The following is a 24,106-nucleotide window of genomic DNA, read 5'->3' as shown; positions in this document are numbered from 1 at the left end:
AGAGTCTGACTGTTGCCCAGGCCGGAGCATAGTGGTGTGATCTCGGCTCACTGCAACCTCCGCTTCCGAGGTTCAAGTAATTCTTGTGCCTGGGCCTCCCAAGTAGCTGGGATTGTGGGCATGTACCGCCACAACCAGCTAATTTTTTTTTCTTTAATTTTTAGAAAAGAAGGGCATTCACCATGTTGGCCAGGCTGGTCTCAAACTCCTGGCCTCAAGTGATCTGCCTGCCTCAGCCTCCCAAAGTGCTGGGATTACAGACATGCACCACCACACCCAGCCCTTCTTCCCTCTTATTGGTCTCTTGGCAGTTTAGGGGTTTTAGATTGGTAGTCTAATCTCCCATCCACCGCTGGTATTTTAACTTCCTGTGACCCTTAGATTCTCTAAATGTCTTGATCATTCACTACATGAATGAATGTCACAGTGTTTTGCATTTGCTGTCCTTGTATGAAGGGAATAATCTTCCTGCAGAAAAAAATGATTTATAAAATTTACTGGTTGCCCGGGGAATTTGAAAGTAAGGAATATAATTGTATCTAGAGTATAAGTTATTTGCAGAATTTTAGATAGTTCACCTTCTTCTTGCTTAAAACCAGTAGAATATTGTATGCTTCAAGAGATGTTCAGTGGTTCTAGAAGTAACAGTGATGAGGATGAGGATGATGAAGATGAGGATGAGGATGAAGATGAGGATGAGGATGAGGACGATGAGGATGACAATGAGGAAGATGAGGATGACGAGGAAGATGAGGATGAAGATGAAGAAGACGAGGAAGATGATTCTGAAGAGTATCTCAAAAGGCAGATACAGGCCAAGTTTATTGAATCTGGCCAGTATAGGGCAAATGAAGGTGTCAGTTCAATAGGTAAGTCAGAGAAAAAACAAAGGGATGGGACCAGGGTGGGTGGCAGTGCTAAAGGTTGACTCTAAGCATACATTAGACTCAAAGCTAAGCTTAAGAAGTTATTGCTGCAGTGTGTAGTGGAGTTTTACTTGATTTGGATCTTGGTCCATTCATTTAGGCTATATTTAAATACATAAAGTTACTGTGTATCTCTATTAGTCATGAAAATTCAGAAGCAGATTTGTAAAAAGGAGAAAAAGCTCCATGAGATTCAGAACAAAACAAAAAGACAGAAGGATCTCATCATGAAAGTGGAAAACCTGACACTCAAGGTAAGCTCTTGGCTGGCAAAGAGGAATCCTGATATCTTTCTTTCAGTATCTTGCCTTTGTGTTTCCACTTATGTCATTTCTTTTTTTTATTATTATTTTTTTTAAGCCTACGGCACCCGGTATTCCCAGGCGGTCTCCCATCCAAGTACTAACCAGGCCCGACCCTGCTTTGCTTCCAAGATCAGACGAGATCGGGCGCGTTCAGGGTGGTATGGACATAGATCCACTTATGTCATTTCTATGCAGGGTTCTTGTTCGTTCATGAAACTAAACAGTCTCTTATAAACTCCTAATAGAAGATAACCCCATTTCCATTTACCTGAGTAATTTTGATCATCTAATATAAGCATTTGGGGGAAGGGACTAGGTGATTTGAGATAAAAATTGGAAATATTGAGCATTTGCTATGTAAAAGGCACATAAAGGGCTAAGAATTGTACATGTATTACCACATTTTTATCCTCACACCCTTGAAACATAGCTACCGTCACCACTCCCATCTTATAGATAAAGAATTGAAACTCAAAGAGGTTAAGTAACTTGCAAGGGATCACGGTAAATGGTAGGGCATAAATTGAACCCTGTTATTTGTATTAAAATGTATCCATTGCAGTAAAAAAGAAAAATAATTAGTTTTTAAATTTTTGGTGCATGTTTCAACAAGAATAAATATCTTGCTTTATTTTTATTAATATATGTTTAAGAGCTTCAACAAAAAGAAAATGTATGTTTAGGCCATGTTTGCTCACTGTTTTTATTGAGGGAAGTTCTGAAGCATTTGGAATTTCCTGACAGATTTCATTTTCTCTAGAGCTGTAGTCAGCAAAGGGGTGCACAGAACTATATCCTTTTTGAGTGTTATCCTTTAGAATAACCAAGTAAGATAACAGATAAGGGCACACTTTGAAACATACAGATATATGCTATTGTTTTGATTATTGTTACATGTAGTACTAGTTAGGAATAGTGATACTCTGCCCTAGTTAGGGGAAATGGAGGCATCACCAGCACCAGATTCTAAACCAACTTCTCTAACAGGTCACCATAGACAAAGGATTTGTGCTAAACTACAAAAAGGTAACATAAGGGCATTACAATTATTTAGGGTAAGAAAAAGAAATGCTATAGAGTGTATATAAAATCAAATTGGATTGTGCTGTAGTTAGGGGGGATAGTTTTTATACTCTAAATCCTTTAAAATGAGTGCTCTTTTGTATGACTGGCAGTTTATTATTTGTGGCTGGGCTTGGTGGCTCATGCCTATAATCCCATCACTTTGGGAGGCTGAGGCAGGTAGATCACTTGAGGCCAGGAGCTCGAGTCCAGCCTGGGCAACACAGTGAAACCTCATCTCTACTAAAAATACAAAAATTAGTGGCATGATCCTGTAATCCCAGCTACTCAGGGGACTGAGGCATGAGAATCGTTTGAGCCTGGGAGGTGGAGGTTGTGTGAGCCGAGATTGCACCACTGCACTCCAGCCTAGGTGACAGAGGAAGACTCTGTCTCAAAAACAAAACAAAACAAAAAAAGCAATTATTTGCCAAACTCTTTGTCTCCCTTGGTTCCTTTTTCCTTTGAGACTCAGCATTCATCAGTTATTCAATTTATTTTTCAGAATCATTTTCAGTCTGTGCTGGAGCAGCTTCAGGTACAGGAAAAACAAAAAAATGAGAAGGTAAGAAGTATGTTTTCAGATTAACCAGAAAACACCTGATACAGAGAATCCCCCACCTTGCCTCCAGTATTATTGCTGGCTGTTCCTCTCATAGGAGTAGTGGTGGCCAGATCTTCTAAATGAAGGTGGTAGGATGGAACAAGGTCTTTGTGAAAATTCACTCATTCAACAGATACTGAATGCCTGTGAAGTGAAAAGCACTGGATGTACAGTAATGAATAAGACAAATGCAATGCAGTAAATCTTCAATGTCATTGATAGGTTCTTGGAAACTTACTGTAACTTTAAGCAAAATGATGTATATGTAATGAAACCAATTTTACTATAGGCTAATTTATACAAAGAAGAGTTAAGTTCCTGTAGCATATTTCTGGTCACAAAAACATCATCAAACTTCTAAATGAAAAGCAAAACACTTCTAATATTAAACACTGAAATAAATGTGAGCTTTATTTACATTTGAGAAAGAAAGATGATTATGTACCTAGTGATTCCAGTTCAGGGTTTGCAGATGGCCAGAGCTTATCCCAGTAGCTCTAAGTGCAATGTGGGAACCAGCCCTGGATAGGATGGCATCCCATTGCAGGGCACACTCACACCCACACTCAGTCAGACTGGGACTATTCCGACAAACCAATTCACCTAATGTGTATGGGGAAGTGATTCTTTTTTCTCATCAACATTGTAATGAAGTCAGGTGTAGTGGCTCATGCCTGTAATCCCAGCATTTTGGGAGGCTGAGGCGAGCAGCTCGCTTGAGCTCAGGAGTTCGAGACCAACCTGAGCAACATGGCAAAACCCTGACTCTAAAAATAATTAGCCGATTGTGGTAGCTATAAGTCCTATAAGCCTGTAGTCTCAGCTACTTGGGATGCTAAGGTGGGAGGATTGCTTGAGCCCAGGAGGTTGAGGCTGCAGTAAACCATGATCACGCTACTGCACTCCAGCTTGGGCAACAACGTGAGACCCTGTCTCAAAAAAAAAAAAAGAAAAAAGAACAAAAAAAACATTATAAAAAGCAACATTGAACTAACAATGTTAGTTGGAGACCTTTTGCATGTCATTTTGCTTAAAGTTGCAGTTTCTAAGAACCTATTGATGACATTAAGTGAGGGCTTATTGTAACAAAACAACACTGAACAAAATGATGTCATTCAAGAACCTGCTGTATTTGTCCTCTTGGAGCCGTCTAGCAGGGGAGATTGACAATAAACAAATTATGCTAATATAAAAGTACAGATTGTGAAGAAGTACCATGAAGGAAAAAAGTCAATGGTGCTCTTAGAATAAAGACAGTCTTGAATTAATGGGGGATCATGATAGACCTCTCCTAAGAGGTGCTATTGAGGCTGAGACCTGAAGGATTAAGTTCAGGGAAAGAGTGGGATGAAGAGCCTCTTAGGTGGAGCATATGCAAGGTCCCATGCTCGGAAAGAACTTGGCCTCTTTGAGGATCTTTGGAGTATTTAAAGCAAGGAAGAGAATGGCTTAACATATGGTTGGAGAAGTAGGCGAGGCCAGAGTGTATGGTTCCTTGCAGGCCATGATTAGGAGGATGGGTTTGGCCTTAAGTGTAATGGGAAGCCATTGAAGAATTTTAGGCAGGAAAATCACATCTACTTTAAACTTTTAAAAGATTACTCTAATTATTATCTGGAGAATGGATTGGAAGGTGAGAGTAGAAGCAAACAGGTTGGTTAGGAGGCTTTGTGGTACTCTAATAACAGGATGGTAACTTGGACTAGGTGGTAGCAATGGAGATGGAAAGAATATAGATTTTTAAACTGCAATAAAAACATTCTTATAACTGCTTGAGATGTAACTCACATACCATACAATTCACCCATTTAGGCTGGGTGCAGTGGTGTACACCTGTAATCCCAGCACTTTGGGAGGCCAACGTGGGCAGATGGCTTCAGCCCAAGAGTTCAAGACCAGCCCGGGCAACATGGTGAAATCCCGTCTCTCCAAAAAAACATACAAAAATTGGCCAGGCGAGTTGGTGTGTGCCTGTAGTCCCAGCCACTCAGGAGGCTGAGGTGGGAGGATCACTTGAGCCTGGGAGGCAGAGGTTGCAGTGAGCAGAGATCCCACCACTGCACCCTAGCCTGGGTGACAGAGTGAGACTGTCTCAAACCCCATCCTCCACCCCACAATTCACCCATTTAAACTATACAATTCAATGGCTGTTGGTATATTCAGAGTTGTACAACCATCACCGCAGTCAATTTTGGAATAGTTTCATCACTCGAAAAAGAAACCTTGTATCCATTAGTAGTGACTCCCCATTTCCCTGGAACCTCTCCCCTGCCCAGCACTAGGCAACTACTCATCTACTTTCTACGAATCTACTGCCTATTCTAGTTATTTCATACAAGTGAAGTAATTTAATACATGGTCTTTTGAGTTGGGCTTCTCTCATTTAGCATATTTTTGGGGTTCATCCATGTTATGGCATGTATCAGTACTTTTTTCCATTTAAGACTAATATTCCATTGTATCAATATACCGCATTTTGTTTATTCATTCATCTGCTGATGGACATTCGGGTTGCTTTCACTTTTGGCTATTATGAATAATGCTGCAATGAACATTGATATATTATAGAATATATTTCAAAGGTAGAATTGAGGAGTTGGGTCAATTACTGGGTGTTGAAGGAGAAGGAATCATTAAGGATGTATGCCAGATTTCTAACTTGAATGCCAACTATATTTTTTCAAAGCCACAAGAGAGTGTACAGAGTGAAAAGAGAAGAAGGCAATATAGGCTAAATGAGGGTCAAGTAGCTGTATAGAAAATGTGTGCTGACTCTAACCTTATACTGTTGAGGTTTACAATTTTAAAGAGACTGGAGTTGGTATGAGGATGGGCTTAGCATGGTGCCCTTAAAGTACAGGCACTACTCCCCATCCCCATCCCCCAAGGCCAGGGGAAGTTTTATGTTCTATATAGTCCCTTCCTCTCAGCAAATCACTTATCCAAGTACTGCTTTAAAACAATCAGATGAACAGTTAATGCCAAGATTGTTTTAGTACCCACCAAACATCTTTGTTTTCATCAATGTGAGTACAGTTGTGTGCTGTATGATAACATTTTGGCCAATGACAGACTGCATATATGATAGTGGTCCCATAAGATCATAATGGAGCTAAGAAATTCCTGTCACCTGGTGACATTGTCACCATCATAACATAGCACAATTACTTAATTTTTTAATAAATTTAGTGTAGCCTAAGTGTATAGTGTTTATATAGTCTACAGTAGTGCACAGTAATGTCCTGGGCCTTCACATTCACTTACCACTCACTCACTGACTCACCCAGAGCAATTTCTAGTCCTGCATGCTCCTTACCATTTTTTTTTTCTTTTTTTTTTTTGAGATGGAGTATCGCTCTGTCACCAGGCCAGAGTGCAGTGGGGCGATCTTGGCTCACACTGCAACCTCCGCCTCCTGGTTTCAAGTGATTTTCCTGCCTCAGCCTCCCGAGTTGCTGGGACTATAGGCACCTGCCACCATGCCTAGCTAATTTTTGTATTTTTAGTAGAGATGGAGTTTCACCGTATTGACCAGGCTGGTCTCAAACTCCTGACCTTGTGATCTGCCCGCCTCGGCCTCCCAAAGTGCTGGGATTACAGGCATGAGCCACCACACCTGGCCCATTTTTAATTTTCTATACTGTATTTTTAATTTACTTTTACTATGTTGAGATACACAAATACTTAACATTGTGCTATAATTGCCTACAGTATTCAGTGCAGTAACATGCTGTACAGGTTTGGAACCTAGGAATGATAGACTATACTGTGTAGCCTAGGTGTGTAGTAAGCTATACTATCTAGGTTGGTTTAAGTATACTCTATCATGTTTGCATAATGACAAATCGCCTAAGGATGTATTTCTTAGAACATAGTCCCTTTGTTAAGTAACACATGACTATAGTTAGTATTGAGGAGTAGCATAGAAATGTAGCTGTAAACTTTATTTACTCAGAGTCCTTTAATGTTAGTTCATTTACCCAAATTAGATTTAGTGGGTATCTACTTTAAGCTAGGCTCTGCAGGGAGCTATGATATACTTATGATGTAGTTCCTGCCTTCACTTGGGGAGAAATTGACAAGATGGGTAGGGACTTAAAGGAATGAGAGACTGTCCATGGATATTAAGGAAAGCTTCATGAAGAAGATGGTGTTTGACTGGGGCCTTAAAATATAGGTAGGGTTTTAATGAGGAGATAGAGAAAGGAGTGCATTCCAGGAGAAAGCAGCAGGCACATTGGCTCAGAGGTGGTGATGCCAGAGTGAAGAGTTTAGATTTTTGGTGTAGGTCATAATGAGCCTTCAAAGCTTTTTTGCCTGGGTCGTAACTCAGGAAGATTTTTATAGGAGAAAGTATATAGGAGAAATTGGAGTGGGTACAGCCTAGAGCTTCAAAAGTGCAAGTGGTAGAAGCAAACAGAACTTAACAATTGATTGGATTTATATGGCAAAAAGGGGAACAAAGATGAATCCAAAGCCTGGGCAACTGGGAAATGATGTGCTGTTAACTGAAATTAGGATAACAAAATGTGGATTTGGAAGGATATGTGGAGAAGTGCTTTTGAAAATGAGAAATTGGAAAGAGGCCCATACACAGAAATGATCATTGAAGCTGTGGGGCTAGTTGAGTTAGCCTGGTTGACTGTTCAGCAAGAAGTCTTAACCTAAGGAAAAACCTATCTTTAGTGGGTGGTGGGAAGAGAAAGAGCCTGCAAAGGAGAAAGAACTGGAGCAGTCAGTGGTTGTAATTGTGGTCAGTCAGGGGCCACTCAGCAACTGAATGAGAAGAGCCTCTAAGTTACTGCGGATAGCAATTATTGTGGCTTGGTAGGTGATGTGCAGCATAGGATTGTTTCATAATAGTCCTTTCAGTTCACAGACTAAAAATTCATTCTGGTATGGGGTGTTCTGAAATGAATAATATTCAAAAACAACCTTTGTCATAAAGATGGCATATATCGCTGAATGTTATTGGTCACTTTACCATTTCAAGTTAAACAAATTAAATCCTATACCACAAAATGTTCAGGGTTTCTGACTTAGAAAGAATCATCAGGCTCCTGATTGGTCAGGACTCTGACTCAGTTTCTAAGTGTCTCATAATGTGGTAAGAAGCAGCTGGTAAGACTGTCTAAAACCCATGGTGTTCATTGGGACAAGAGGGTATCCCAACTGTTTTATCATCTGATTCTTAGGATATGGCTATAGAGAGATTCCATCTCCTTTGCCCCTACAGTGAGCTGTGACCTCTGTGTATTCTTTACAGAAGCACAGATTCTTAACAGCGAACATACTGGTTTTTGAAAAAGCATATTCAATTTTAAAGGTTGATATGGTTTGGCTGTGTCCCCACCCACATCTCATCTTTAATTCCCATGTGTTGTGGGAGGTATCTAGTGGGAAGTAATTGAATCATGGAAGCAGGTCTTTCCCATGCTCTTCTCATGATAGTGAATAAGTCTCATGAGATCTGATGGTTTTACAAAGGGGAGTTTCCCTGCATAAACTCTCCTCTCTTTGCCAGCTGCCATCCATGTAAGATGTGACTTGCTCCTCCTTGCCTTCCACCATGATTGTGAGGCCTCCCCAGCCATGTGGAACTGTTAAGTCCATTAAACCTCTTTTTCTTCCCAGTCTCAGATATGTCTTTATCAGCAGCATAAAAATGGACTAATACAAAGCTGCCTTTCATAAATTGGGCATAATAAAGGACAACATCATGGCCACAGCATTGTGCATGCATTCTTGACTGTGGCCAGTATTCTTTGGAACATTCAAGACTAAGATAACCTCAGAAATGCCAAATAACAATAGCTCTTTTGGGCTCATGTAAATAAATTCTAGATCAAGTAATGGGACTTCAGATTTCAAATGAATTTTTCGTGTCTTTCTGCCTCTCCCTACAGCTCATTTCTCTACAGGAAAAATTGCAGCGTTTTCTGAAGAAGTGACGAGAGCCATTAGCCTGGCACACAAACCTTGGATTCACCATCCAAACTGAAGACTGAATGAAACTGTGCATGTTTCTGTCCCTTCAGCTGCCTTATGTTGAATCAGTTATATTTATCTGTACCTTTTTTGCTACTTTTAATATGCTCAAGGTTTGCAGTCATGTAGAAAAGAGCACTATAAAAAATGATAGACTTAGAGATCCCATTCAGCCATGACTTTCTCTTTATCAACTTGGGAATTATTATTATTAATTTAGAAATGAGTCCCTTCAGCTGCCTTATGTTGAATCAGTTATATTTATCTGTACCTTTTTTGCTACTTTTAATATGCTCAAAGTTTGTAGTCATGTAGAAAAGGGCAGTATAAAAAATGATAGACGTAGAGATCCCATTCAGCCATGAGACTTTCTCTTTGTCAATTTTGGAATTATTAATTTAGAAATGAGTCCCTTCAGCTGTGCCTTATGTTGAATCAGTTATATTTATCTGTACCTTTTTTTGCTACTTATAGTATGCTCAAAGTTTGTAGTCATGTAGAAAAGGGTAGTAGAGAAAATAATAGACTTTGAAATCCCATTCAGCCTTGAGACTCTCTTTGTCAATTTGGGAATTATTATTATTAATTTAGAAATGAGGTCTTATTAGGTTGCCCAGGCTGAAGTCAGACTCCTGGGCTTAAGGGATCCTCCCACCTCAGCCTCCTGAGTAGCGGGGACTACTGGTGTGCACCACCACACTGAATGAGAATTAATTTTATTGCTTCTGTGCTATGGTACCAGCAGATGATTCGGCCATGCTTCCAAAAGCAGTCTAGTCTAGAGGCCATACAGCTGGTTGGTTTGCATATGTTTTAGCTTTTCTTTTAGTTTGTAATATTTCCTAAAACATACAGGAAAAGATGAGGTAATTTCTACTAAGCACTAGGACCTGCCACAGTGAATTTAAGTGCCTACCTTGCAGCGGTTAATACTAGATTGTGTCATGTCTCTGTTCAGGTAACAGGGTTTCATTCCTGCTCAAGGATGATTTATTGCTGCTTCTTATGTTTGTTCTGTTGTTTTTAGGACTGGAGCTAGTTGTTATTCACCAGCTAAGAGCAGAGATGAAGAAATTATGAACCGTTATCCTTATTCTGAGCCTTCCCCTCTTAAACCCCATCAGTTAAGGTTAGGAAGAGCAAGCTGCCATAATGCATATGAAGACTTCTTTAACAATCTTGTTTGGTTTTTTTCCAGGTATATTATTACTGTTTTATGCTCTATGTTCTTTAAGCAATAAATAAATTTTTCCTTTTAAATGGATTGCCATCAATTTATTAAACCATCCCCTATGATGAGTGCACTCATATCCAAAAGGAAACAAAAAGATAAGCAATAAACTCTATACCTTAGTTCATTTGGGCTGCTGTAACAAAAATACCATGGACTGGGTAAATTATAAACAACAGAAATTTATTGCTCATAGCTCTGGAGGCTGGGAAGTTTAAGATCAAGGTGCCAGCAGCTTTGGTATCTGGTAAGGGCCCTGTCTGCTTCCTAGATACCATCTTCTGGGTGCATCCTCCAATGGCAGCGGGGCAAACAAACTCCCTCAGGCCTCTTTTAAAAGGGCACTAATTCCATTCATAAGGGTGGAGCCCTCATTACCTAATCACCTCCTAAAAGCCCTAACTCTTAATACTAGCATGATACAGATTATGTCTTAACATATGAATTTTGGGAGATACATTCAAACCCTGGCACTCTGATTAGAAAATGGCAGAAGATGCTATCAGTCTTGGGGCATCTTTCCAGAGTTCTTAGGATGACTCAATGAACTAAGCAAATCAAATCCCAATGCTATATGATTAACGTGAGATGACTTGCCCCAAATCCCAATGCCATATGGTTAATATGAGATGGAGGGGAGGTATACAGAGAACTGATAAAAATGACAACTCTTAATATTTGGGTTGAATTACCATGCTGTAGTAGAACAAACACAAGGTTGGAACTTGGCTTGGGCAAGTCCCTACACTTCTTAGTGTCTGTTTTCTCACTGAAAATCATGGGTGATAATGCTTATCACCAAGAGGCATCCGAGGGTTTTCTGGAAGTAGCCTAGCTAGCCCCAGGTCTGATCCCAATTGACAAAGTCAGAGCTGCTTTAGGAAATACACTCCTAAGTTCTCTGTGCCGATTTTAGTGCTTCTACTCCAAGTTAAAGTTAAGCCATGGGCAAAGGAGAGGTCATGTATGGGCAGGGCCTGTGGAGTTGGGATGGAGACAGCAGGAATGCTGGAGAAAATGCAAGAGAAAAATAGGACTAAGGGAGATAGGCATGTTAAAGGCAAACAAAATGTAGCCCATATTAGGAGAGAAGTTCAAGCATCACTTGAAAACAAAGATGATATTTAAAAAAAATTTTTTTTTCAGAAATCCATAACTTAAAAGATGAGAATAAGGAGAAAGAATGGGTGAAAGGAGTTGAGTGTCAGAGGTAGAAGGGGGAAGAGGAAGAGTTTGAAAAGAAGATAGGCCTTTCCAGATAAAGGCAGGCAGGGAACTGATAGAAAGTACCCTGGGGTCATGCTGGAGAGACAGGCCAGTGAGTGGCACATGTGCCACAGCAGGCATCCAGGAGTGAGAGAGGTAGAAGAGCCCTCGTGCAGCCTCTGATACTGCAGCCTGAGAACTGCCAGAGCTCTGCTGAGAGGCAGGGCGGTAAGGAAGACAGCACAACAGGAAGGAGCAAGGGCAAGCTAGTGTGTTTGCAATACCCCTCCGTCTCCTCTGCTGCCACTTCTCAATGTAACCCAGGGGGGCTGCTTCACCACTGCCCTCCAGTCACCCAAGGCTAGTGCCGTTCTGACTTTCCACCCCACCCCAGCATACACATGTACACATTGACTCTGACACCTCAGAAAGTTTTCCTTTGCTAATAGCCCAGTAATTCTGACTTCTGTATGCTACAGACTTTGGCTATCCAATATGGTATCCACTAGGCACATGTGTTTTTTGAGTACCACATGGCTAGCCTGAGTTGAGAAGTGCAATAAGTGTGAAACAAACACTGGATGGATTGATTGATTGATTGACTGATTTAGAGATGGAGTCTCACTCTGTTGCCCAGGCTGGAGTGCAGTGGTGCAATCTCGGCTCACTGCAACCTCTGCCACCCAGGTTCAAGTGATTCTCCTGCCTCAGCCTCCCAAGTAGCTGGGATTACAGGCACATGCCACAGCACTCAGCTAATTTTTGTAGTTTTAGTAGAGACGGAGTTTCTCCATGTTGGTCAGGCTGGTCTCGAACTCCTGATCTCGGTGATCCACTTGCCTCAGCCTCCCAAAGTGCTGCTATTACAGGTATGAGCCACCGTGCCCGGCCTATAAACACTGGATTTCTATAAAGGAACTGCTCTATGCCTGCATCCTGACGACCTTATTACTATCCACATAGGCCACACAGGCCAGGGTCAACTGCAGGCTGACTCAGGTCCTGGCAGAACACCCTGTGATCCTCCTGGAACACGGAAAGACAGGCAGTCTTGTGAGAATTTGCTACAAGAACGTTTCTCAGTCATCTCCCTATCTTGAGGGAGGTTGCCATGAGGCAGCTTGTTACCTGCCTCCCTCATTCCAATAAAGTATAGGCTTTCTGCCTGCTTCCCACACCAGAGGGTACAGCTGCAGGCCATAAAACTGCTTATCTGCAGTGTCATTGGCTACACAGTACCAGGGGGTCCTACCATTCATGTTGCCTGTCATCTGGCCCCTTTTGTTGTCCTGTTATATTGTTCTGTGGGTCAAGGGATGCAGAGAGCTGATACCATTGTTGATCTTGCTTTTGCTGTCTCTATAAGGAATAAACTGTCTGGATCTATCTGGATTTCCTGTTTTTGTTTGTCGTTGTTGTTTTGTTTTCCCCAAGTGGATGTGTCAGCTTGCTTGACATTTCCATAACTTAGTTAAAAATATATTTTTAAATCTCATTAATAATTGTTTTATACTGATTACATGTTGAAAGGGTAATATTGTGGATATACTGGGTTATTAAAATTAATCTATTTTTATTTTTGTAATATGGCTGCTATAAAATTTAAAATTAAATACGTGGCTTGCATTATTTTATACTGGGCAGTGTTGTTATAGTTTGGTAAGAGGCTGAGGCAGGAGAATTGCTTGAACCTGGGAGGCAGAGGTTGCAGTGAGTCGAGATTGCGCAACTGCACTCTAGCCTGGGTGATAGAGTGGGAAAGAGGGACTGACAGGGTTTTATTTATTGACAAAATATATATATGTGTGTATGTGTGTGTGTGTACACACACACACACATCCATAATCTCAGAATAAAAGGTAGACCTTTAAACTGAATATATAAAACTTCATGAAAACTCAATGCATTGTCCTGACTTTTCTTAAAATGCTTTGGGGTGGTGAAAAATCCTCAGATTGAGGAGGATGAAATGTAGAAACCATTGCTATATACAGCTCACCTCATAAGGGGCTAACTAGCTAATTTGGGAAGGGTTGGAGGGGCATTGAGAGGTGACTGATCCAGGTAACAGTGGCAGATGGGCCCAATGGGAAAGTCTTTTTGTGTCCCATAGGTGTTGAATTCATCTGGTGGCCTTATGTTTTATAGTACTTCTGTGGCTTCTTGGTCTACCCTCTCTTCCCACCCCTAAATAAGGGAAAGATATGAAATATCAGAGTCAGGCCGGGCGCGGTGGCTCAAGCCTGTAATCCCAGCACTTTGGGAGGCCGAGGCAGGTGGATCACGAGGTCAAGAGATCGAGACCATCCTGGTCAACATGGTGAAACCCTGTCTCTACTAATAAACTACAAAAAAATTAGCTGGGCATGGTGGTGCATGCCTGTAGTCCCAGCTACTCAGGAGGCTGAGGCAGAATTGCCTGAACCCAGGAGGCGGAGGTTGCGGTGAGCCGAGATTGCACCATTGCACTCCAGCCTGGGTAACAAGAGCGAAACTCTGTCTCAAAAAAAAAAAAAAAAAAAAAAGAAATATCAGAGTCAGAGAGCATAACCAGAGGAACCGAAGTAAACAAGTACAAATTTATTCTTTTCAAAGCAGAATCCAAAGGAAAGGGGGAAAGCACCACAGTGAGTGGCAATGATAGTTAACCAATTTGTTCCCAACCCTGTTCCCTTTGTCCCCTAGACTTCCATGCCATCCTTGTCACCTCCCCCAAATCCTTTCCCCAGTTTTCATCCTTGTGACCAGTTCTTACAGCCAGCAAGCAGTATAGCAGACTTCGGTAAGGCCTCACTACTGCCCCAGTGGACAGCAAGGACATTCAGCAGGCCCCCTCCCAAATGCAGCAGCTGTGGGAGGCGATGGACTCTGGGAGCTAAGCCCTGGCCTTGAGTCTTTCCCTCTCCCACAGCCATTGGTGTTAAAAGAATAAGAAGTAGCTAAAGTGTTCCTTGTTCCCATGGGAGTCACCCAGCTGAATAACTAAGTCTCCACAGCCCTAGGACAAGGCCCCCAGTTTTTCTCCCAGAACTGTTCAAATTAAGGCAGCTACTTTCTTGCTTATCTGTAACCTATGTGAAGGGAAATTGGATGAGATTCTTGCCCTTGAAATGGTGCCAGAGGCCATGACTCTGCCATTGAGAATGCGAGATCAAATGCTGGCTATGGAGCCCAAATCTTAAGCACACACCTCAGGAAGCACAGGTATTCCTTAAAATGAATCTGAAGGCAAAACATCTCCTAGGATTGGCCTCTTCCTGGCCTGAGAGTTTCTCATTTCTGTGTCCTGCCGACCCATTTCCTGGAGCACCAGAAAAACAAATTTCTCTTTAGGGAAATATTTCTCAACTTTGGGCCTTGAAGAAAATGGGCACTTGAGAATCTTGATTCTAACCTTTCTAATCAGGAGGGAAGGGTACATGTCCTCCCTAGAGAAGCATAGCACAGCCTGATGTCCTCCAGCTAGTCAGCCTTCCATAACAATGCCCAATCAATGTGAATCCACTCTGCTGTCACTGGAAGCAGAGGTATCTTCTTAATGGCTTTTTGGCCTCTATCACATTCTGTCAAGAAGAAATCACCTCTCTGTCCTAACTATTCTCTGATACTATCTGACAACAACCCCAGCAAATGCTCACATTCCTTATCACTGATGCTAATCCCACAGTCAGAAGGTTTTCTTCAGGCTATCAACCTAGAAACTCCCTTTACCATCCTTCCAGTGTAGGGCTATAAACTACACAGTGCCATGCACAATACCCTTAGGAGACGAATACACAACAGATGTCTAACAACATACAACACATTTTGCTAAATCCAACCCCAAGTTGGATTCATAGTACCCAAGGATCCATTTACCTTATAGTGGGAAAACGCCCCACACATGCTGCATTGACTGTCCCTGGACCCTTGAACGATACACTCACCTTAGGCATTAAGGTAAACACAGGACCACAAAGTGTCAGCAACCCCTTAGTGAGAATTCAACTCTTGACCTGCTGCTTCGGTCCACCTACAACACAAATCCTACATAACAAGATCTACATCTTTTCTACCAGGCCTGGCCCACTGCAGTTGCCACAGGCCCTCAGCAGCCCAAGAGCTCTCAGGTGGAGTGGGGATAACAGAAAGGATTTTCCAGGACTTTCCTGGTAAAAGATTGCTCCATAATATGTGCCCTCCTAAAGCTTAGGTAGGCATATGCCTCCAAGTCCTTGAGCCCTCTGTCCTACATTCCTGCCCACAATCTTGGCTCCTACAAATATGCTCCCACTCTGACTGATGCCCAGGTTCTGTGATTGATGCCCACCTACCACCTGCTCACCATCTATCCAGATACCCAGTTATCCCGCCCAGAGACCTCATGAACACTAAGGCAGATGTTATGATGTGAAGTCTGACACCCTGAACCTGTGGCTTAGTGGGAGAGGAGGCAACCCTAAGCTTCTGGACCCAAGCCACTGCCCTGCCTCCCCTGTGGCAGATCTAGCTAGGTTCCTAGTGGTCCTACCCACTGGCCCACTGCTGGATTACAATACAACACTCCAACCGTCACTCCCTCCCAATTGTGGTAGCAACTGTTGCTTTCTTAAGCCCCGAGTCAGACTGTAAGAATTGGAAGGGGCCAGAGAATGTTCTCTATGTCTTAGCTGGCAAAGGTTCAAAAAGGCCTATTTGTCCTTTTCTGCATGGGGTGGGCAGAGCTTGGATTTGCTCTATTTTGGCACCTGAACCATTTAGGAGATACCAGGAAAATTCACTCAAGGCCCAGGTCTCAAGAGAACAAGATTTGGAATAAGTGAAGAGAACTGTGACTCTTCCTGTTAGATTCTCTGTGGCCATGGGTTTCTGTTGCTTTGGTCTTGAAGGCAGCCCACCCCAAACATCAATGGAGAGAGATATCCTAGGGGAGCAGCCAGGACACATCTGTCTTTCCAACCAGAGGCTGGGGCTAACAAAGAGCAAGGCAGAACATTAATACATCAAGAGGTATTAGAATTTAATGTGTGAGTGAGGCCAGGAGAGCACTGATGTACAGTAGATATGTAGAATAGATATGTATGTATGTAAACTTAGGCAAATGAAGTCAACTACAGGGCTCTAGGTTATAAAGCTCCTCTTGGTAGAAAGCTGCCTAAGTAGGCTCTGAATCACTTCAACATTCCCAAGCCCACTCCCCCACCCCTACTATCTATTCTGAACAGTTTCTGGATAAAGAGATCATGGTAAATGCTGCCTAAGAAGAGTTAGTTCAGTTTGAGGATTGAATTCACCTTCCAGAGTTAGAAAGAACAATTTTAGGCACAGGAAGGCCTTGCTGTTGTCTGGGTGGAAAATGGCCACCTTCCTGATTTGTGGCCTGTGGCTCCTATGGAGGGACCACTACTCAGGGTGACCAGTTGCAAATGCCTTATGATTAGTTGGTGGCAATCAGCCACCTCATCTGATTCAGCCTGAGAGCTAGAAGGGTCACAGCCTGGAAGGGTATTGGGCGGCAGTCATACGACTCCAGACTAGAGGTGGGCTTCCTCTTCCTCACCCAAGGAGAGCAAGGTTCCCTTGCTGAGCAAGCTGCCACTGTGCCCCCAGGTCTGTGAGGACAGACTCAGAGGAGCAAAGGGTGGCTTCAGCCGGGTTTCCAGAGGAACTCAGTGGGTCTCTCAAAATGCTGAGGCCTTTAAGAAATAGGAAGATGTGGGGCAAAAAAAAAAAAAAAAATCTAAACCCACAAGTATATCTATAATGCTTCCAAATATAATGTGGAAGAACCAGAATGAACTGTTCTCCCCTTAAAGAAGGTCTGTCAGGGACTGAGACTAAAGAAAATTATGATATTTGAAGAGAAACCAATACCTAGGTAACATTAGGATGGCTAGAGATCTGTCCTGGAGCTGAAGTAATAGAACACACACTGCCCAGACTTTTTCAGGGGTGCTTGGGGTGCGGAAGGTGTCTTGGGGATACCCTTTTGCCTCCATGAATTGCTCCAGAGAGTAGGGGTAACTCCTGTGGATTCATAATGCTGGAATCTTGGGATAATTAGGCTTCTCTCTCTCCATAATTCCAGGAAGAAGGGAGAGGGGCCAATGGGTACCGCTTAGCTCTGCAAGGCAGCTTCTTTGCTCCCCATCTTAATGACCAAGTGATATTTGCCTGGGCTGCAACAGAAAGGTACGTAAATGACTGACCTCAAACTTGAAGATTAAAGGGAACATTTCTAGAGTCAGAGGACTCATGCCTCCCCTTCCCACATCACTATCTGAACCCACCTCACATACCACCAGGTCCCCGCTGCCACCCAGAGCCCAAATAATACTAGTTGAGGAATGTGGCGCCAGTGGAAACTGGAAAGGTTGGGTGAAGGCTGAGGAAAGGCTTTGACCGGAACCAGGAAAGGACTATGAACTATAGGATGGGGATCTGGCTCCATCAAGAGGCCAGCAGGGTGTTGGCAGTCACATCAGAACTTCGCACACTGGGGAAGGCATGACGGAGCTTCTCCATGATGTCCTCCAAGCACAGGCTGACATCCTGGCTCTTTGACCCCACATCATCTGGGTTAAAAAAGAGAGATTTGAGAAGAGAACTAAAGACTCCTTTATGAGGCCAAGGGGCTGGATAGAATTCTGCCAGCTTAAGGGCAGACCTGCCCACAGCATTTGCATCTTCCCAGCACAATGCCTAGTACATAGGTTGTGCTCAACGTACATTTATTTGTAGAATAAGCAGATTAATTAATCAATCAGTAAACTGGTCATCCCTGACCCTAAGCACAAAGCCAAGAGGAGAAACCAGTCCCAGCCGCGCAAAGCCTTGGGCAGGAAATCGAGGGCAGGACAAAGCCATGGAGAAAGGGGCTGGGAGGGGCCAGGGGAACTCACCTGCAGCCTCGGTGTCTGGAGTAGTCTGTCCCTTCTCTCGGGGGTGACTGCCTTCTGACTGCTGTGGAGAGGAAGCTAGGGACGAGCCTGCAGAGCCACTGCCATCTGATTCGGTGGGTGGCTAGCAAAAGGTAAGGCATGACTTAAGCAGCTTTGCTTTCCTGACCTTACTTTGACAGACTCCTGAGTTTAGAAGGGATCTGAGCGACTTCATACCAGCCCTTTGCCCTTAGACTTTAAGAAGCTTTTAGTATTACCTAAAACATTGGCTTCCACTTTTGGGAAACTTCTTAGAATATTCAATTACCCATTGCGTTCTTCTTTTAACAATGTGTCAAATGCTCCCAGTTCTTACAAGAAAGGCATTATACCTAAAGGTCTCTTGCTGTCATTTCAGCTATAATTAAGCTATTTGGAACCCAATTCTCTCTGGAAATGTAAAGTTTCACACCTGATCCTTGGTTCATGACATAGCATATGTTAGAAACCTCCAGGAATCCATAGAGGCCCTCCCTTGGAGGATATGCGGAAGAGGCAGCAGAGTGGTATTTTCCATTACATATAATGACAATAATAGGTAATATTTATGAAGTGTGTACTAGATTCTTGGCATCACGTTAAATTCTATAAATGAATTATTTCCTTTTATGTTCACCACAATTCTATGAAGTTGGTACCATCCCCATTGTACAGATGAGGAAACTGGGGCTTGGAGAGGTTCAGTAACTGTCCAAACACCCCATAGTCAATTGGCAGAGCCACATGCAAACCCAGAGCTGCCTGACTCCAGAGCTATACCATAGCATACACACTGCCTTTCAGAGATGAAAGGTGCAAAAAGCAAGAAACATCCTTTGGTAGCGCAAATATTTCTCTTGCTAAACTTGTCCAAACCTGCTTCTTTCTAGCAAATACCGTACTAGCAAAATCAATGTTTTAGATGATTTTTGAAGTCTGTTCTTTCAGTATGGGTTTCCAATAGGTTGAGAAGAAATAAGCCCTCAGAAGTCCTATCTCTGCCCCAGGCCCCGCAGTGGCTGGAGAGTGACACACAGGGTGGCATGGAAGGTAGGTGGAAGAGAGTTGGCTGGAGATGTGACCATACCAGTCTCTTCTTTCCCCCGCCCCCCACCAGCCTCAGGCCCAGTTCTCTTCAGGAAGCTACTTGAGAGCCACTGCCAAGGAGCTCTCTCTTGTGTTTTTTTTGCCACATCGCTCAGCTCCCCAGCCTTCCCCTGGACTCAGAGGCTGACGTGGCTCTTTTACTGTCTCCAGCCTCACCTGCAGGAGCAGCTCCCTCAGGCGCTGCAGCTGGGACTCTAGCTGCTTGTTGTGGTCTTCGAGGATCTGCATCCGGGTCTCCAGGTGGCTCTTGTGTTGCCGAAGGATCCGGGCCTCAGCCAGAAGCTCCTCATTGTGGTGGTCTGGTGCTGCCTCAGCGGAGCCCTCAGCCAGAGTGGGTGCCTCAGCAGCCTCCTCATGCTGCCATTTCAGGCGCCTCAGCTCTCCCTGGAGAATCCTGCCATGGAGAGAGACACCAAGGCCTATAGCTCTAACAGGGCTCTGACTGTCCAGGTTTCAGATGTCCCCTCAGGCCTAGGTGTGAGCAATCCCTGTGCTCTCACCCCACTTCAGTCCCACCCCTGCCCCCAACCCCGCCCCAGCTGTGCTCTTGCTTCAATGGCCACATCCACTTCCTCTCCAGCGCATAAGTCATTTACTCTGCCATTCTGAGACCTCAGAGCAGAGAAAGTTGACATTTTGCCTAATAAATGTCTCAGGGCTTTGATGTGCTGCTTTAGGGATTAAGTCTGACCTTAAAATCAGGCAGAAACACAGTCTGCAAATAAATGTGGCATTAGGGTCACTGATTCACCTACTCCATTTTTAGATGTTTTAGATTCCAAGGGAAAAGGTAACATAAACAAGAGACCACCTGTCTTGCCTCCTCTCTCTACAACCCTCCTCTTTGGCCCACTTTGAACACCCATCGTGGGTCATCAAAAAGACAAGTTCCAAACAGGTGGCCTGCTGTTGGGGACATCACTTTTGGCTTTGTTTGTTTTTTCTTTATTTGCAACACAACAGTCACTCTCTGTCCAGTGTTTCCTAGGGTCTGCAGGCTGCTGCTCAAAGGCAGTGTTTCTCGAATGATTCATGGTAAAAATCCAGGTGTTTTTTTTTTCACTCTACTGTGGACCAATATGTGGCCCCGATGCATATGACTAGTACATAGCTCACACTACGTGCAACTCATCACACAAGTTCAGCGACACTCAAACTGGTCTCTACCCTATTCAATGAGATGAGCCCAGTAATTCTGTACTTGAATATCATAGCAATTCAAATTGCTGTAAAAGTTTCTAAAAGCTTATTCTCTGTTTGTTTTATTTATCTTGCCTTGGACTGGTGACGAACTAGTCACAAACTGGCTCATGTCTGCACTTCACACTCTGAGTAGCACTGTTCTAAAGACTTGCTACTCCAGGTGTGGTCTGCGGAACAGCAGCATGAGCATCTGCTGGGAGCTGGTTAGAAATGCAGAAACTCAGGCCTCACCCAGACCTGTGACTTAAAATTTGTATTTTACTGAGCTTCCCAAGTGATTATCTTATACACTAATGTTTGCGAATCACTGCTCTAAGGTGTACTATGAATTCTACTTTATGCCCCACAAGTAGCTTGGACCCTCCTTAGGTTCCTGCTGCCACCTCTACTTTATGGAAAGTCATGTCTTCCCTGTAATATTCTTTACCTTCCCTCTTCCAGACCTCAAATGCTCTATGTAGTGTCAGCAACCTCTGGAATACTTTTACTAGATGATGCATATTTATTACCACTTCTAACACTGAAAGGTCTCTGAGGGCATGAAAATGTCATACTCTTTCCTGTTTTCTCTATGCGTTCTCTCTGCTTGCATCTCTTGTGTGCTTGGAAAAAAATCAGGTTAAATTTTGGATTCAGGCCAGGCGCGGTGGCTCATGCCTATAATCCCAGCACTTTGGGAGGCCAAGGCAGGTGGATCACTTGCGGTCAGGAGTTCGAGACCAGCCTGGCCAACATGGTGAAACCCCGTCTCTACTAAAAATACCAAAAAACATTAGGCAGGCATGGTGGCGCATGCCTGTAGTCCCAGCTACTCAGGAGGCTGAGGCATGACAATTGTTTGATCCCAGGAGCCGGAGTATTATAGTAGGCCAAGATCATGCCACTGCACTCCAGCCTAGGGAACAGATTGAGACTCTGTCTCAAAAGAAAAAAATTAAAAGGATTCAAATAATTATAATAGCTAGTGTTTATTGAATCCTTACTATAATATAAGCCAGGCACTGAGTCAAACTCATTATATGCCTGATCTCATTTGGTCTTCACAAGTGACTCTAGGAGGCAGGTTTGATGATCATCATCCCCATTTTACAGATGAGGAAATAGATGATTAAAGAATTTAAGTAACTTGTTCAAGGTCAGACAGCTAGGATGTAGAAGTTCCAAGACTTAAATTCAATCTGTCTGCCTCAAGAACCCACACAGATTTCTGCTATCATCATACCCACCGATTCTCATCTTCCAAGTGGGCCAGGATCTTTTCCAGCTCCCCCTTGCTTTCTGTGGCCACGCTGCATGGAGCCTGCTGTCCAAAGGCTGGCTCCCGGTCTGTGATGGGGCTGGAGTGCCGCAGCAGGTACTGGTCCTCGTCTCTGCATGGGTGTGGGGAAAGCAGAGTAGGCAGCCAGTTGCTGAACAGACAAACAGCTCAGGGCATAAGTTCTCAGCTCTAGGCTCAGGCCCCAGGAAATGCATGCTGGAAGATTCACTTCTAAGTCACATCAAGAGGGAAAGGACATATATTGAGGCTTGAGTGGGATGAAAGTATTCAAAGGAGGCAGAGGCTGTGGTTGGGGGTACTGAGAGAGTGTTTTCAGGATGTGGGTTTCTGGGTTCTACTTATAGCCCCCCAGGAAACAATGATCAAATCATTTCCCTTTCTGTGCTATTCCCCTACTCTGCCCTCCTTTGTTTCCTCTTCCTCTAGAGGGATCTGAGTCCCAGTCCAGGCAGATTGATCCATGTAGCCAGCAGCTCCTAGGACCTCTGAGCAGGATGGGGACCTCCCTAGAGATACAAAGCCCCTTCTCTGGGCAGTCACACCAGGGAGTTCCCTTGGCTATACTTCAGCTAAGTCCCTGATGCCTCCCAGGGTTATTGTAGCACTAGATAGGGCTTTGGCATCTTGAGCACAAGATAATGGCCCCTTTCTGCAACTTCAGATGAGGGATGGCATATTCTTCATTGCTCAGAGTTGTGTATAGAAGAATAGGATCTTGCAACAGGAAGGGACTTGGAAAGATGGCATGGAGCTAGTACATCCCTCATTTCCTAGGTCAATTGATAGAGGGAAGACTGCATTTCTCACTGAACACCAGAAAGCAGCCTTCCTTCCTTAGGGAGCTAAAGATTCTAACCACCACACACCCCCATTCCCTGGAGGATATACCCTTCCCAAACAGTGGCACACAGATCTCAAGGAGAGCTATTTCTGGCAAATAAGCAGCTGTGGAAACTCACATGCTGTCATCTGGGGACAGGCTGTCATTAAAGAAGGAGCAATTTTGACTTTCCATCTCAGCAAGCCTAGAAAGAAAGAGCAGAGGCAAGGAGAGAAAAAGGATGTGGGGCCTGCTTCCATTTCAAGGACTCTAATCTCACAATAGGATCATTGGCTTTGAGAGCTACCCTGACTACCCCTAAGTATGGGGCCTTGCTGGCTGCTGCATACCCCACTATGCACATCCCCTGGCCCTGACTCCATTCTCCTTGCCCCTACTGAAGATCTTTTCCCCTCGGACTTCCTACAATAGCCCTCACCCACCTCCCGCAAACCTGGTGGTACCTGCTGGCAAAATGCTCAATTCGGGAGTGTGTGTCAGCGTGTGGCAACATTGGGGAAGAAGCCGGCCTAGAAGAAAGCAGCAAAGACTCAGAGGACCACAGACTGGGCAGCCCGTTTCCTCCTCCCTCTCCTGCTCCCTACATTATTGACATGGGCACAAGCTGATGGGAACAAAATACAAAGAATGGATTCCAGTTTACTTCTCAGGCCAGAGTCCAGGTCAGGCCCAAGCTGAACTGCCTTACCACTAGTGGAATTTACCCTGGAACCTTCTCCTAGCCCATCTGGGACTCAGCCCCTTCACAGCATATGTTCAGGCTCAGCTAGGCTGCCTGCAGCCGCTGCTCAGCCACTGGTACTCACGTCTCGCTGTAGTCAGCCTCCAACACTGATTGTACAGGCAGATAACCTCGCTGAGGGTGTTTGCTGAAATAATGCTTGGAGCGAAATTTGTTCTTTAACGTTGTGGCAAAGTCCCTCATGTTCTCACTAGATGTGGTCTGAGGAGGAGACAGGGCAGAGGAATTTACCCTAATGCTTCCAGATATACTGGGCAGGTGTGGCTGCTCTTCTAGAGAAGACAGCATGCTAAGTAATCTACTCTTGCTCATCCCACAACATCCTGCTCCTAGAAGAAGGTCTGGGAGGATATATGCCAAACTCTGAACACTGGTCGCCTCTGGGAAGTTGAACTGGAAATGTGAGGGCCAGGGTGAGGAGAGAGGAGGACTTTCATTTTACACTTTAAAAATATTTTTAAATTGCTTCAGTTCCTCTAAAAGCAAAAATAAATAAATAAATAAAATTGTAGAGACAAGGGTCTCACTGTGTTACTAAGGCCAGTCTTGAACTCCTGGGCTCAAGAAATCCCCCTACCTTAGCCTCTCAAAGTGTTGGGATTACAGGTGTGAGCCACGGCACCCAGCCTTTGTCTTATACTTTAAACACTTTCATATAATTTGAATATTTTATAATGAGCATATGTTTGTTAATTTTTAAAATAGCTGTTCTA

The 24,106-nt window shown here is 43.7% G+C and overlaps 2 protein-coding genes and 1 non-coding gene across 6 annotated transcripts in view; 1 reads left to right on the top strand and 2 right to left on the bottom strand.

Annotated features, from left to right (window-relative positions):
• The window catches only part of TAF7L (TATA-box binding protein associated factor 7 like), a 27,076-nt gene extending 17,782 nt beyond the window's left edge, over positions 1-9,294 (top strand). Inside the window, exons 10-13 of the mRNA XM_032257798.1 lie at positions 603-869; positions 1,068-1,180; positions 2,799-2,858; positions 8,804-9,294. Coding sequence (XP_032113689.1) covers positions 603-869; positions 1,068-1,180; positions 2,799-2,858; positions 8,804-8,848 — 485 coding nt within the window. The 3' untranslated portion in view covers positions 8,849-9,294. The remainder of the gene's footprint in view (positions 1-602; positions 870-1,067; positions 1,181-2,798; positions 2,859-8,803) is intronic.
• On the bottom strand, positions 1,285-1,403 carry LOC116536176. The gene has a single exon (XR_004262513.1). It is a non-coding gene; the product is annotated as a 5S ribosomal RNA (ribosomal RNA).
• Positions 9,295-16,296: 7,002 nt separating the features above from the next.
• Positions 16,297-24,106, bottom strand: part of DRP2 (dystrophin related protein 2) — a 42,692-nt gene continuing 34,882 nt past the window's right edge. For all 4 annotated transcript variants that reach the window (XM_032257794.1, XM_032257796.1, XM_032257795.1 and 1 more), the window contains 7 exons: positions 23,458-23,594; positions 23,095-23,160; positions 22,770-22,835; positions 21,758-21,901; positions 19,485-19,722; positions 18,204-18,324; positions 16,297-17,876 (listed from right to left, as the gene is read on the bottom strand). In XM_032257794.1, the coding sequence (XP_032113685.1) occupies positions 17,752-17,876; positions 18,204-18,324; positions 19,485-19,722; positions 21,758-21,901; positions 22,770-22,835; positions 23,095-23,160; positions 23,458-23,594 (897 nt within the window). In that variant the 3' untranslated portion in view covers positions 16,297-17,751. The remainder of the gene's footprint in view (positions 17,877-18,203; positions 18,325-19,484; positions 19,723-21,757; positions 21,902-22,769; positions 22,836-23,094; positions 23,161-23,457; positions 23,595-24,106) is intronic.

The sequence above is a fragment of the Sapajus apella genome, unplaced genomic scaffold, assembly GCF_009761245.1.
Source record: "Sapajus apella isolate SASKATOON/1434 unplaced genomic scaffold, GSC_monkey_1.0 scaffold98, whole genome shotgun sequence".
Classification (NCBI taxonomy): domain Eukaryota; kingdom Metazoa; phylum Chordata; class Mammalia; order Primates; family Cebidae; genus Sapajus; species Sapajus apella.
This window is presented reverse-complemented; position numbering and strand designations above follow the sequence as displayed.